The sequence below is a fragment of the Gekko japonicus genome, unplaced genomic scaffold (assembly GCF_001447785.1).
Source record: "Gekko japonicus isolate JY-2015 unplaced genomic scaffold, Gekko_japonicus_V1.1 scaffold2826, whole genome shotgun sequence".
NCBI classification, from domain to species: domain Eukaryota; kingdom Metazoa; phylum Chordata; class Lepidosauria; order Squamata; family Gekkonidae; genus Gekko; species Gekko japonicus.
This window is the reverse complement of record NW_015172095.1, coordinates 197,427-211,118: the sequence shown is the minus strand read 5'-3', so window position 1 is coordinate 211,118 and position 13,692 is coordinate 197,427. Positions and strand designations below refer to the sequence as shown.

General features: G+C 43.4%; 1 protein-coding gene across 1 annotated transcript in view; it reads right to left on the bottom strand.

Moving 5' to 3' along the window:
• Positions 1-7,842: 7,842 nt before the first annotated feature.
• Positions 7,843-13,692, bottom strand: part of LOC107118572 (proton-coupled amino acid transporter 1-like) — a 34,662-nt gene continuing 28,812 nt past the window's right edge. The window contains exon 10 of the mRNA XM_015420935.1: positions 7,843-8,769. Within this exon, the coding sequence (XP_015276421.1) occupies positions 8,510-8,769 (260 nt within the window). The 3' untranslated portion in view covers positions 7,843-8,509. The remainder of the gene's footprint in view (positions 8,770-13,692) is intronic.

The following is a 13,692-nucleotide window of genomic DNA, read 5'->3' as shown; positions in this document are numbered from 1 at the left end:
TGCCCTACTGTAGCTTCCTATCAAGTGTGATAAACTCAGATTTACTGCCCCATACCAATTGAAACAGCCCACTGTAACAATGAATGTTCTCAAATCAAATATTGCAATCAAGAATGTTAGGGCCATGCAGTGACCACCAAATTTAAATACTAGCATGAAAGATTTCTGCACCCAACAAAACAGTTTGGTGTAGTGGTTAAGTGTATGGACTCTAATCTGGAAGAACCGGGTTCGATTCCCCACTCCTCCACTCGCAGCTGGCTAGATGACCTTGGGCAAGCCATAGTTCTGGCAGTTCTTGAAAGAGAGCTCTCTCATCCCCACCTACCTCACAGGCTGTCTGTTGTGGGGAGGGGAAGGGAAAGGAGTTTGTAAGCCGCTCTGAGACTCCGAGTGAAAGGCGGGGTATAAATCCAATCTCTTCTTCAAAACAAATGTGTGACAACTATGGATTTATTACCCTGAAAGTTGAAGGTGTACAAGGCCCACGTTCTACTATACTCTCCTCACAATGCTGGTGTAATGAAAATGCATTTTCAATGATAGTCTTTGCTGAATGAAGTGCCCCCTGGTGGTCATAAAGCAAATAATGAAATCTTCACTAAGGGTCCAGGGTAGAAGTGGTATTCTTCTGATGTTTGTTTGGATGCCAAGTTCACCTTTTAGATTTCTGAAGTCCAGGGTGGTAGACACTAGAATATGGCTGGAGATGTGTCCTAATGCTAAAAAAACCCTCTCCCTCAATCTGAAGTTTTACATAGTCCAGTGGCAGGGTGTTCTTCCCTTACTTATGCATGCATCCCTAATGTCTGCTTTGCATCTGAGTATTTCTGCTGTTCAACAGAGCCAGGTGACACATCCATAGACAGAGCAAGAATGAATTTCTAAAAGAAAACATTAATATGCCTCCTTTGTCCCTTGTGGCTGAAAGTATGAATGGTCTCCCTCCGCTGATGTTTTCCATGCAAGGACCTGAGCAGAAAGACAGGAGGGAGGTGGGGAAATGCAAAAAAGTTCAGGAGCTAGATTGTCTGCTGCCCCATTTAATGCATTGTTTCATCTGATGTTGGAATATTTGTGATTTGCATAGGAAACAGTTGCCTTGCAGTCTTCCAACTGTAAAGTGACAGTTTGTCTAGTCAAGCCACTCAGTGACAGCATCACTTACATACACACATAGCTTCTGCTTTGTATCACTGCTGATGTGCTGACCTTTAAAAAAGTTTAAAAAAAATCTGCAGTACTGCCATATTCTAATTTCATAGGCTATTAAGCTACTAGTACTGCATTCCAAATGGGAGAATGAGAGACAGAAAGGCGCTATCAGCTCCTACCATAGCAGTTGCAGACACTCTCTGGAGTGTGTGAATTGGATAAGAAAAAAGTCCTGCTGGAAAGAATATAATGACATAACTCAGTAGAACATTGTACAGTAGTCAGATGACAGTAGAGGCAATCGTTTGTGAGCGGTATCGTATTTTGTACGGCCTCAGTAAAGCCACACAAGCAACATCACTGCCATTAGTACAGTCTGAAACTGCATCTTAAAATGACATCCCACATGGGGTAAATTATGTGTGGCTTTTCCCCAAAACGCTTCAACTGTGCCAACCCCTCCCATGTACTTTGCAAAATTCCTCCAACACAGGTTGGAGGAAGAGTATACAGAAATTCTTCCATGTACATGAAAAAGCTGCCTTTGTCAAGAGAATCCTCAATCCTGTTCACTCTAATACCATTCACCTATGCAGTGAACTCTGCATTAGAAAGGCCAATACCCCATCAATTCAGGTTGCTTACCTTACAGTATCGGGACTGGGAGGCAGCAGGCTTTCACAAGTGGCCTCTTGTGCAAATCTTCATGAGAAAGACAAGGGCCAGGATACACCTGTGGATTCCAGCTGAGGTTATCTGTACTCTCAGACAGAACAGAAAGAATGGTAGGGGACCAAGACAGACGAGAGGGCTCCTCCTATGCATGTGGCTAGAGTGAGAAAGTGAGGCTGCCTGGGACTTCTCCAAGTTTGCAATCCGGCAGGTTCTGTGAGGCTGGCAGAGAATGAGATGAGGTAGTGGGGGGAAGCCAGGCTATCTCTGAGCACTGACCTGAAGGGACCGGTCATAAACAGCTCCTCCTTCCAGCTGTTGACTGCAGAATTGCTGCTCTGGCCCAGAGTTACTGACATTGATAAAGTACAATCTGCAGCAGTGTTCCCTCTAAGCTGAGTTAGTGCGAGCTAGCTCACAGTTTTTTAGCCTCCGGCTCACACATTTCTGTCTTAGCCCAGGAAGGGTGGCTCCAGAGCAAACTAATTGATGCAGGAGCCAAATCGCTCGCTCACAACTTTCATTCCAGTAGCTCACAGAGTAGAATTTTTGCTCACAAGACTCCACAGCTTAGAGGGAGCACTGATCTGCAGTACCTTCCTAGGGTAGCAGCAGCATTTTCACAGACAGTTAAGGCAGCAATTATGCCATTGAGAGAAGAACATTTGAGAAAGAACATGTGCTGTAGAGGGAATGAAGCCCAGATATTGCCATCTCTCCAGCAGCTGGAGATCACTCAGAATCCTAAGTAGTCATGCTGCACTCTGCTCTAGAAGAAAAATGGTAGCCAAATATCAGCAATAGTCATGCTTAGAAGAAAAATGGTAGCCAAATATCAGCTTGGAAATCTGGTCCTGAACACAGCAAAAGTAGGTAGTTTTCACAAACAGCAAATGAGGCAGTGAAACAGGCTGGAAATAATACTTCAAGGCGGAACAAACATATCACATTTGTATGCGAACTAGAACGAGTAATCTACTGACAGACTTTAAAAGCCACATAACAATAGAACACACTGAAAATCAAATCGTAGAAGCCCTATCAAAGTAAAAAAAAAGGCTTTATTGAATACAGTAACCAATAAAGTACATAATCTGGGTACAAGCACCATCACACACCAAGACACCTCTTCCACTGGGCAGGTGCAGTAGCAAAGTGTATGCTCACAATATATACAGACTGAGGTACCAATAAACACACATTGACTGATTCAAGGTCACTGATCCAAGGACTGATTCACACACCCCCTTTCTTGTCCAAAGCCATCTCATCTAGAAACATAATTTTGGTGGGCTAATTTGATGCATTTCCTTTTTTTATCTTGCTAACGTTTGTTTGTGCAGTATTAAAACAAACATGCTGGAACTCCTTGAGGGTGTACTGACAATTCTGTCTTCTAGTTAACTGCACAGGAAGTCCCAGTGCTGCCAATCTGTAGTAACTGCAAGGCTTAAAATTAACCTTAAAGACTGGATTTGCACAAGCAAACAGAGACTTTCTCCCATGATCTTCTGTGGGGACAGCAGTAAGTATGTGCATCAGACAACGTTTGGTTCATGCTGGAACTGCTGCTAGAAAGCTGGTCAACAGGTCTCTGTCCACAAAACTCCGAGGAAGACCCTAGCTGCAATCTGAATTTTGTACACAGAGACTACAATATTGCAGTCATTGTTTAAAAATAAATAAATAAAATCCAAGCACGTATTTGGTTGAAATGCCCTTTATCCATTCTCAAAGTAAACAAATGAAAAAAACTAACATAGTTGGCATTTGTAAAAATGGACTAGCAATCAACTAGAGAGACTATTTTAAAATTACTTGGTGACGATTGCCCATAAAATAGTATATAGTATCGGCAAGTTCCTGTCTCATTTTTCTCCAGCAAAAAGCTGCAGATAATGTATATAGGGAAAATTTATGGGATTCAGCTCTTCTATAAAGCTGAACGACTACTAGTGTTCCATGCTACTAAGGCATACTTTACAGTACTTTAGATGGAAGGATGCAGGACTATCCATATTCCACATACCCCCCAAAATTAATGCAAACCTAGGAACATCCACAAAACTACATAGAATAAATCATCCCCATAACCAACAGTACATGTTAAACTAGAAACAAGCCTGCTATTGTATATGATAAATTTTCTCATTAAGAAAGGACATTGAGACAGTTAACTGTTGGGGAATCAAGAACCATTGCCATGTCCACTGAAATGACAACCTCTCCCAGAGTTCAATCAGAATAAATATTTTACAGAACCTCTTACAATGACAGCTTGAGACAACTATAGACAGGTAGTGACAAACTTTTGTTTCCAAATGCTATGGTAGCAAATGCAATAATATCTATTCGCGGCATGAATGCAATAGGAGGGGCTACAGCGTTTACACTGATACCTCCCAGTAATGCAAGGCAATATTGCCAAGCTTCTATCTGGTGGAAGTTCTATGGGACTCAAGAGAGCACTGCTCCAATCTAAAAGATGCCATGGCCGCCATTCTACAGTAGTTATATTTAAAAGTGCATGCATTTCCCCCCACGTGGCACCAAGATGAGCTCCAGGGGAACGTAAAGGCAAAGCAAGTACTACCAGGATTATTTCACCATCTCACCATTCTTCTGGTTTCTTACAACCATTTCTTTTTTAAAAATTCAATACTATGCTGCAATGAACAGGTACAAGTTCTTTATAACAACTCCTCAATATATAATGGTTGTTTTCAATTCTCTCTCTGATAGAAAAGAGAAATTATTGATGACCATAGATTTTATTTGCATTCCCACCCCTGCACTGAGAATGACTTCAGAACGGTAAGCTCATTGACTATAGTGAAGCTATTCTAATAAGCAGTATCAAAGATCTATAAAACAAGGCTCAACCTAAATGCCAGCTCATAAAAACGTCTTGTGCAAATATATCACTGAGCCAATACCACTGTAATCTCACTTAAAAATTGTGCATCTAAACATCTTGAGTTAGCACTATAGGCCCTAATTTCTGTCTATTTATATATCAGGACTGTGCTTCGGTAACATCCATGGTGGTGTGCTGGACTCGATGGGCAAAAACGTATAATCACAGTAATGGATTGTATCCAGACTGAATTGGCAACTTCCACTGGTTCCCCATTCCCACTGCAGACCCCCTTCACATTGTTCCTCAGAGTCTCCTATCCTGCAGAAGCATCATTTGATAGAGATCAGGAAACTAGATGGAGGGAGCAAGCAGGTAATTCCACTCCAGTAATTGAGTCAGTCTCGAACCAACCCAGTGTTTCAGCATTAACACAACAACAGCATGTGCTAGATTTGCTTGGCTTTACTCTCATTTGCATGGAACGTCCTCCCTCCCTCGCCATACAAGTGATGTGCTCTTGCAGTGTAAACTGCTCTGAAAATACAGCAACCTAAGAAGCACTTTGGAGCACAAGAAGGGAGGCAGGGAGCATTTCTTTAATAATAGTATTAACAGGTAGAGAGAAGTAGATGAGACATATCCTTCAGGTTGCCTATTTAAAGCTAAAGTATACTAAACGTTTAAAAGGGAAACCAGCGTAACACTGAAGAAGTGAGCAGTGACTCACGAAAGCTCATACCCTGCCACATATTTACTTAGCCTTGAAGGTGCTACTGGACTCTTGCTCTTTTCTACAGCATAACCCTGTCCTATACCAGGTTACCTACGCTTGAATGAAGCGATTCCATTCAGAAACTATGAACACAGGCATGATCAGCAGTTTCGCTCCACATGATGAAGAGGTCCAAAGTCCAAACTATGGCCCTGCCACAGTTGTGTGACGCAGCCATATTGCTTGACTGCTTTCATAAATAAGCCCTGCCTCCTGTAGGAATCATATGCTCATTTGTTTAAGCTGGGAAACCAAGTTCAGAAGCTTTTGGCTTACCGGATAAAGGTATTCGACATCTCAGTCCAGTCTACATGCATGTTAGAAGCTGGAACCTGTTATGCTCAATAAATAAATGAACGTCATAGAAAATGAAGGATAGAATGACGATAAAATCTGCTTAAGGTTCCCTCATTGGGGAGACAAGGGGAGGTATAAATATTTAAATTCAACATGTATTAACATAATTTATATTACATATTTTAACCTCTTTAAAGTTTCATGGTTAGTTTCAATACCTTTTTCCAACGTATTTTACCTACATGCATGTAGGTTAGAGATGCACACACCATCATGTGCAGACAGCACATACTCTACTGTACACTGAATGGCCATAATGCCTAGCATGTTGCCATCGTAAGTACATGTCCCAAGAAAGAAATGCATATGTACTCACCTAGCTGAATGGCCCTCATTTCATTCAAGTTAGGTTCTTATTGAATTATGACTAGCACAGCATCATAAATTTTAAATGGTCATTGCTTCCCATTTGCCCGGAACTCTTCTTAGCGAGCATGAGAATTTCTATTGCAAACCTCACAAAATAGATGGCAGATTGCATCCTGGAACTGACCATCCCCAGTTGTGAATACACAACCACAAATAAATTTTAAAAGATATTATACCACATCCATTCACTTACTGGGTATGTAGTCCCAGCTACTTTAAGAGTGTTATTAGATTGGTGGCAAGATCCTACAACTCCGGCAATACATCGGGAACTTATAACAGAGCTGTGATAGCTGCTAACTGGAAAAACAAAAATCCTCCATCAATTAAGCACTGGTGTAACAGGCTACAGGACCCCTTTTTGATGTAAAAAAATTCTAATCTAATCACTCTTATCTGAAGCATACTGTCCCAACTAATTTCATTGAATGCTGGCTCCCGGTTTCGGAATCTTTGGCAAACACCGACGAGTTCAATACTGCTCATCTTGCTAATAGTTTCTATAGCTTTCTTGCATACTCCTAGTAAATCACATAAGCTATACTTTGACTACAACCAATGTCTTTTAGGGTGTTATTTATGAATGTTTTATTCTCGTTGAATAAGGGCTTTTAAGTTGATTCTAATAACTCATTGCTATACGACCTGCAGACATGCCATAAGGTAAAGGTAAAGGTTCCCTTGCTTGAAAGCCAGTCGAATCCGACTCTAGGGTTGCGGTGCTCATCTCCGTTTCCAAGCCGAAGAGCCAGCGCTGTCCGAAGACGTTTCCGTGGTCATGTGGCCGGCATGACTAAACACAGAGGCGCACGGAACGCTGTTACCTTCCCACTGGAGTGGTACCTATTTATCTACTTGCAATTTCTTGCTTTTGAACTGCTAGGTTGGCAGGAGCTGGAACTAGAAACGGGAGCTCACTCCGTCATGCGGCACCCGGGTCTCGAACTGCTGAACTACTGACCTTCCACAGCCTGCAGTTCAGTGTCTTAACCACTTGAGCCACCGCCATATATGTTTACTATTGGCACTTTGTATTTGTCTTCATCGTTCTCACTGTTGCAGTGCTTCGTTAAAAAAAGAAAAGAAAAATCTAATAAATAAAATTGGAGGGAGGGACCGTTTTCCATACTGCATCCCCAACTCTTACATCCATCTTTCTCCTAATTCAATGACCTTTGCACCGGGAAGGCTCATCTAAATCAAGAACGTGAGATTTACAAACCCCTCCACACCATCTTCTGATCACAATCTGACTAATGGTGCCTCAGTGGTATATGGGGCATATAACTGAATGTTTCCTGAGCCTGTGTATGACTCCACAAGTATTTCCAAAAAGACACACAAAGACAAGAAGGGGCTGGGCAATGAAAGAGACAGTAACACAGAACTGAGAATATAGCATTTGATAAATGCTTGCGAATGATCTTCCCCTGGCCTCTTCCTTTCTCACAAATTTTGCAAGTGCCTGAGAAAAAGAAGCCCAACTCTGCTAACTGCTGCTACCAGTCTACCTTCCCTCCGCATTGGCCTCTCTTTCCCCTCCTCCTTACTGCCATTTCTAGTTCACACCATTTGCTATAACAGACATGGAAATGTTTACACTAGAACTCAGATACCCAGTAAGAGTTTGATGCAATCTCTGAGCTATCAGGTGGAAGTGCTTTGGAACAGGATCAAAAACAGAATGTGTATGTGTATGTGTGTGTGGGTGGGGGGGGCAGTTCTTTCTTCTCAAGGCCTGGTAATATGATGCTTAAGGGCCTTGATAAGGTTGACTTCAGAGCACTGTATCTTTACAAAGCATTCTTTAGAACACCCCTCCCACTACCTGACTGGGATAAAAAGACCCAGATCTCCATTCCCATTCAAGTATGACTCCCAAAAGATTATATCTTGAAAATCATGTTAGTCTCTAGGGTATTACTGGACTCAAATGTAACCGCTCAGAGTTCTGAGATTCTTAAGTCCCACCCATTCACTGCTCTGAATCCAGAAGGCTATTGTGTGTCACTATAACTCAAATCCTTACAGACAATTTAGTGTCTAAGGGGAGTAGATTCCCAGACAAACAGAAAGAGGTATGTCCATTCCAGCCAGAGGCCAATCCTCACATCATGAGGGCTCAGACCTGTGCTCTCTTTTCCCATTGTAGCCTGGTCCTTACAGCCGCAGAGCACAGATGCTCAGAAAGCCGGGTGGGACAAAAATCACTGGAGCTGCTAGAAGAAGAATCAAGAGCCTGACCAAATGGCGAGTGGCTGAGCAGGGGAGGGGGGAATCCATGGCAATGCAGAACTGAACGCCGCCGTGTGCAAGTTGAATTGTCACTGTAAGGCACTTGTGGCATTAGAAACTGTTGGTACAATGAGTTCCAAAAGAGCCTCGTAGGTCCCCACCACAAATCCAATAAAGCCCACGAGACTGATCACCACATCTTTGACCACGGTAGCGGGATGCATGCCTTCAGAGTAGTAGGTGGAAATCTCCAGAAGGGGTGGAATGATCAGAGCTAGTGCACTGCTGCTCACTGAACCCACCAGGGAGATGACAATGTCCAGCCGAGGAATCAGAATTGCTAGGAGACCTGAGGGATAAATGGGATACATTGGTGATGACAGGTGTCTAACCCAGAACATAAGATTCCTAGCTAAACAATAGGTTATGACAGAATGATTAGAGCAGTGATCCCCCACATGGCTCCCTTGGACAACGTGCCACGCACTGATGTACTCCCCCAAAACAAAGAGCCAATTGAGGCTTTTCTGTACCTCACTGGAGCACAATACTTAAGAAGATCCCAGGAGGCACTGACTCTTGGCTGTGCAAAGGAACACCCATTCCAAAACAGCTGCCTCAATCACAGGAGGACATTTGGGCTGGCTTGGGACCTCCCAACCTTTTGTAACTGTTCCCAACAGCTATTTTGTAGTGTTGCCCACTAACCTGTCTCAAAACTCTAGAACTAGGCACAGGGTTAACAAGGTTGGGGACCCCTGCAATAGAGCACCATCCCGCCCCCCGGTCCATAATTGGCTTCCCTTGGGCTGAGATTAACATAGAGAAACTCAGCTGTTCATGTATGAGGTGTAAACCAGGCTGCCCTTTTTTCCAGAAAAATCAAGAGTGCTAATGATAGTTGACGATGGCTTTAGGGCTCCACTTTAAGCCTCACACTTCAGCGATGCCGCCTCAAACTCTAAATTTTCATTAGTTATAATCAAATAGCTTTTGATCCATCTTTGTGAGAGAGGAGTTTGGGGCCCCTGGATGTCTTTCCCCCCGTAACTGTTCACCTTCGGAGGTTCATATGCAATACCAATTTCCATATGGAGAGATATACAGAGTGTGAGGTTCCCCTTTAGGTACCATCAGTACAATCGTATGCAATAAATTCTGTGGAAAACTAGCGGAACAGAGCCTAGTCCCCATGGGACTTCTACCTTTTTTCTTCTTTCCCACCCCTGGGATGGTCAAAGCACCATCATGACTGGGAAAGCAGTAACATTAAAGTGACTTAATAGGTGGGTAGCCTCTGTGCAGAACGCTACCTGAATTCCCTACGAATGGCAGACTATGCTTTGAAGAGGCGTCCATTTCTTCCCCACTACTCAATCAAGAATAAGCCCCTTTTTGGTTAGGTAGACTAATAGGGAGTTCCCTCTCTCCCCATTAGAAGGGAGGAAAAAGTTCCTCTCGGATCCATAGGATGATGAAGGAAAATCACTGGCGATTGCCCCTGCTTATCTGGGACAAATGCAGACATTAAAATGGGGCACACAACAGTTGACTTTATAAGAGATTATTTATAAAAGCCACGGTGAAGATACAGAGAAAATCCCAAGTGTCAAACAAAACATAAATGTAGCAGCCAAGGCAAGAGCAACATGCAGCAGAGAAGAAGGAACAGTAGCCATTGATTTCAGTGGGTAGGTGCTGAAGTGATAAGGATGAGGAGGAAAGCATCAAGGTGATACTGTCCAAAACACTAGCACGTGTCTTGATGGCCGTGAGACGCTCATTCGAACTACAGTGAGGACATGTCTAACCCACTTGAAAAGCCACAGGAAAAACATAGCTAAATGTCATGACAGAAGTGCTGATAGTTGACTAATTTGAATTATAATTCACTAGCCTGGCATCACTGTGCTGTGCATAGGATTACCATTTGTGGCACAAGAATGAGATGCTTGTGGCATTACCAATCGGCGGAATGAAAGATTTGCTTTGAAAATTGAATGATTTGTGATCTGGTCAATAACTGGGCCACAGTGACAAACGAAAGAGGAAAAATTATTTTGTGCAATGCACCCAGCTCCACACCACCCACTTCATTCTGAATTATAATGCAATTCCAAAACAAAATCTCTCCCCAAATAGTTTGTGCTACTCTGAGACTGACACAGCTACAATGGCTACTGTAAACTACCAATGCGTAATTTAAAACAAAAAAAAAATTGGTCAGAATAATGGCTCATTCACAGCCCCCTCAGTTACTCTGCTGAAATCAAAAAGGCTGTAGCAAGTTACAGAAGGGAACAGCCTGCATTACATTAGAGGGAGTCCTTGGAAAGCAGTGGTTAGAAAAGAGAAAGGACCACTTTCTACATGTTGATCTTCAGCTATGGAGCAGGCGAAAGGACCAGCTCCAACATGCATACAACACTCACACCTTCAACTGAAGGCTGGATGCAGGCAAAGGTAACATGAAAGGCACATCAGGAGAATCCCAGAAAATGATGGCTGCACAGAGCAGCAGGGGACTAGAGACAACTATACCCATTTTTAAGCAACCCGGGCACATACATTAAGCCATTGATCTTTATTTCCCACACATTTGCTTCCCTTTGCCATGTCTACCAAAAGGCCAAAGAAATTCCAAATTATGACAGAACTGCACATTTATAATATATGGATGTTGCTTGGACTGGATCATAAGGACCACATCACCCTAGCCTTGGTTCATAGAGGCCCCTGCCACACGGGACGGCTGAAACGCGGCTACTCAGAGCCGCTCCAAACTTGAGACGCCGCGGCGGGATCCCCTGAGCCGCGGCGCATCGCTCCCCGGCACGATCAGATGCCGGGGAGGAAAAGTCCAATGGGAGGGAGAGGCTGCTGAACTGCGCATGCTCAAGCATGCGCAGTTCGCCCGGGGGCCGGGATGCAGCGGCGCAAGGACGCGCCGCCGATTCCACAGCCCGGCTTTAGGCGCTCCAATGGATGCAACCACCTAGATAGGTGGTTCTTTTTTACGGCGCGGTATTGGCATTTGGGACGGATCAGGGACGGAGACGGCACGCTCCCCAGATGTTGAGGTGGGATCGCGCCCGCTTGCTCCGCCCCCGTTCCGTCCCGCTCCCGGCCCAAATGGGCTCGTATGGACAGGGCCTTAGAGTGGTTTCCAATTCGCTTCTGGGCCCAATTCAAGAAGCTGGTACCTTTAAAACCCTATATGATCTGGTGAGAAGAGTCTTGAGAGTCCCTTGGACTGCAAGAAGATCAAATCAGTCAATCCTAAAAGAAATCAACCCTGACTGTTCCCTGGAAGGCCAGATAATGAAACTGAAGCTCAAATACTTTGGCCACCAAATGAGAAGGGAGCACTCACTGGAGAAGACCCTGATGCTGGGAAAGATTGAAGGTCAAAGAAGACGGGGATGGCAAAGGATGAGATGGTTAGACAGTGTCATAGATGCAACGAACATGAAGTTGAGCAAACTTCAGAGGACGGCGGAAGACCGGAAGGCCTGGTGTGATCTGGTCCATGGGGTCGCGAAGAGTCGGACTCGACTGTGCGACTGAACAACAACAACAACAAAAACAAACATACCTGAAGGACTGTCTATCCCTTTATGAACCTACCCAAATGCTATATATCTCTTTGGAGATCCTGCTTTGGGTACCCCTGCTTTCTAAGATTACACAGGCAGCAATCTGGGAGAGGGCCTTCTCAGTAGTAGCAGCACCAAAACAATGGAACTCTCTCCCCAGGGAGATGCATTTGTCCCCTTGTGTTGCCATCTTCTACCAAAGTGTGGAGCCCTTTTTTTGTTTCCTTTGGTGTTCCCTTAGTGATCCCTCCTTCCGGCCCAATGTTTTAATTGCTGTTATATGCCTGTATGTATCTTAGCTCTGTTTTTTTTTAAAACAATTTGTTTTGGTTGGTTTTAATGGTTTTTAAGATGTGATTTCATTAGGTATGTTTTTAATTTGTTAGCCACCCTGGTGGCCTTTATGAGGGCAGAACGGGAGGAGTATAAGTTTTGTAAACTAAATTTTCAAAACAAACAGATATGCCCTTCCCCTCTTAACCTTGGCTTACACCAGTGACCCTAAATCACTTTGCCCTCAGGTACTCCCTAGCTAGGATGAGGACTACAGCCTCGCTGACTAAAAGAGTAATTCTGCAGCCCAATATTTTTGTGGCATTTAGTGGCTTAGAAAACATCTAATATAAAGGAAGTGGTAGAGAAAGGAAAGAGGAATTCTGTACAATGACGCCAGCGTTGTCAACAAGGAAAGTAGGGCATGTCAAAAAGAATAACAATAATGACTAAGAAAAGAGAAAATTGGTTTATATCCTTTAAAAATATCACTCTTTTGTGCATGTGCTTTTACCAGCGGGCTGCTCCTTTTTGCAATCTGTACCAAGTTCATATTTTGAAGAAGCCTGGCACATCAGAACAAACAAAATAGATTTGGAAAGCCAGGTATACTATAGCCTGTTTTTGTAATGAAGGTCACTGCCCCCCCCCAAAAAAAAAATCCCATCAAAACAAAAATGAAATATTTGCAACACAAAACCCAGATTGTGCTCGGGAGAAAACCTTGTTTAGATTGCCTGGGGAAACAGCAGTTAGAAATTCTCTATGAAGTCCGGGGAAATTAATGAAGCTACTTTTTGTTCAACATTGAAAGACTTCCAGTATGATAGTACTTCTCATAAATCTTTTCTCAGCTTAGCTGCACCAAAGAACAAGAGAGTTACAAAACAAGTTGCTCATGCCTGCATATTGGAAATGCATTTTACAGTTTGTGCATCTCATGACAAAATCTGGTGTCTTGAGAGAAGAAAAAAAAGTCAGAAATTCAATGTTGTAGTTGTTAGCCATTCTTTTTTTATATAATTTTTTAATCATTTTCTTCCTACAAACACTACAACACTACAAAACACTAAAACACTAAACTAAAAGATAAGCTACACAAGGATCAATCAATATGGAGACTTCTGGCGAAGGGACCCTGGCCATGGAACTTTTAAGAGGTTGCCTCTTTGACGGCGGAATGCCGGAGAATTGAGGCGCCTCTTCATTCTGATGGTTCTCCGTGCTGTGAGACCGAATGGACTTAGTCACGCTGACCGGGGCAAGCGTAGGAGATCGAGCGGCAGAATTGAAAGTTGAAAGCGAGGTCGAACGACCAATTATGAACATGAGTCAGTTTTGAAGCGTTTTTTAAAGGGAAAAAGATCGCTCCCCACCCCACCCCACCAAACGGGGAAAAGGCG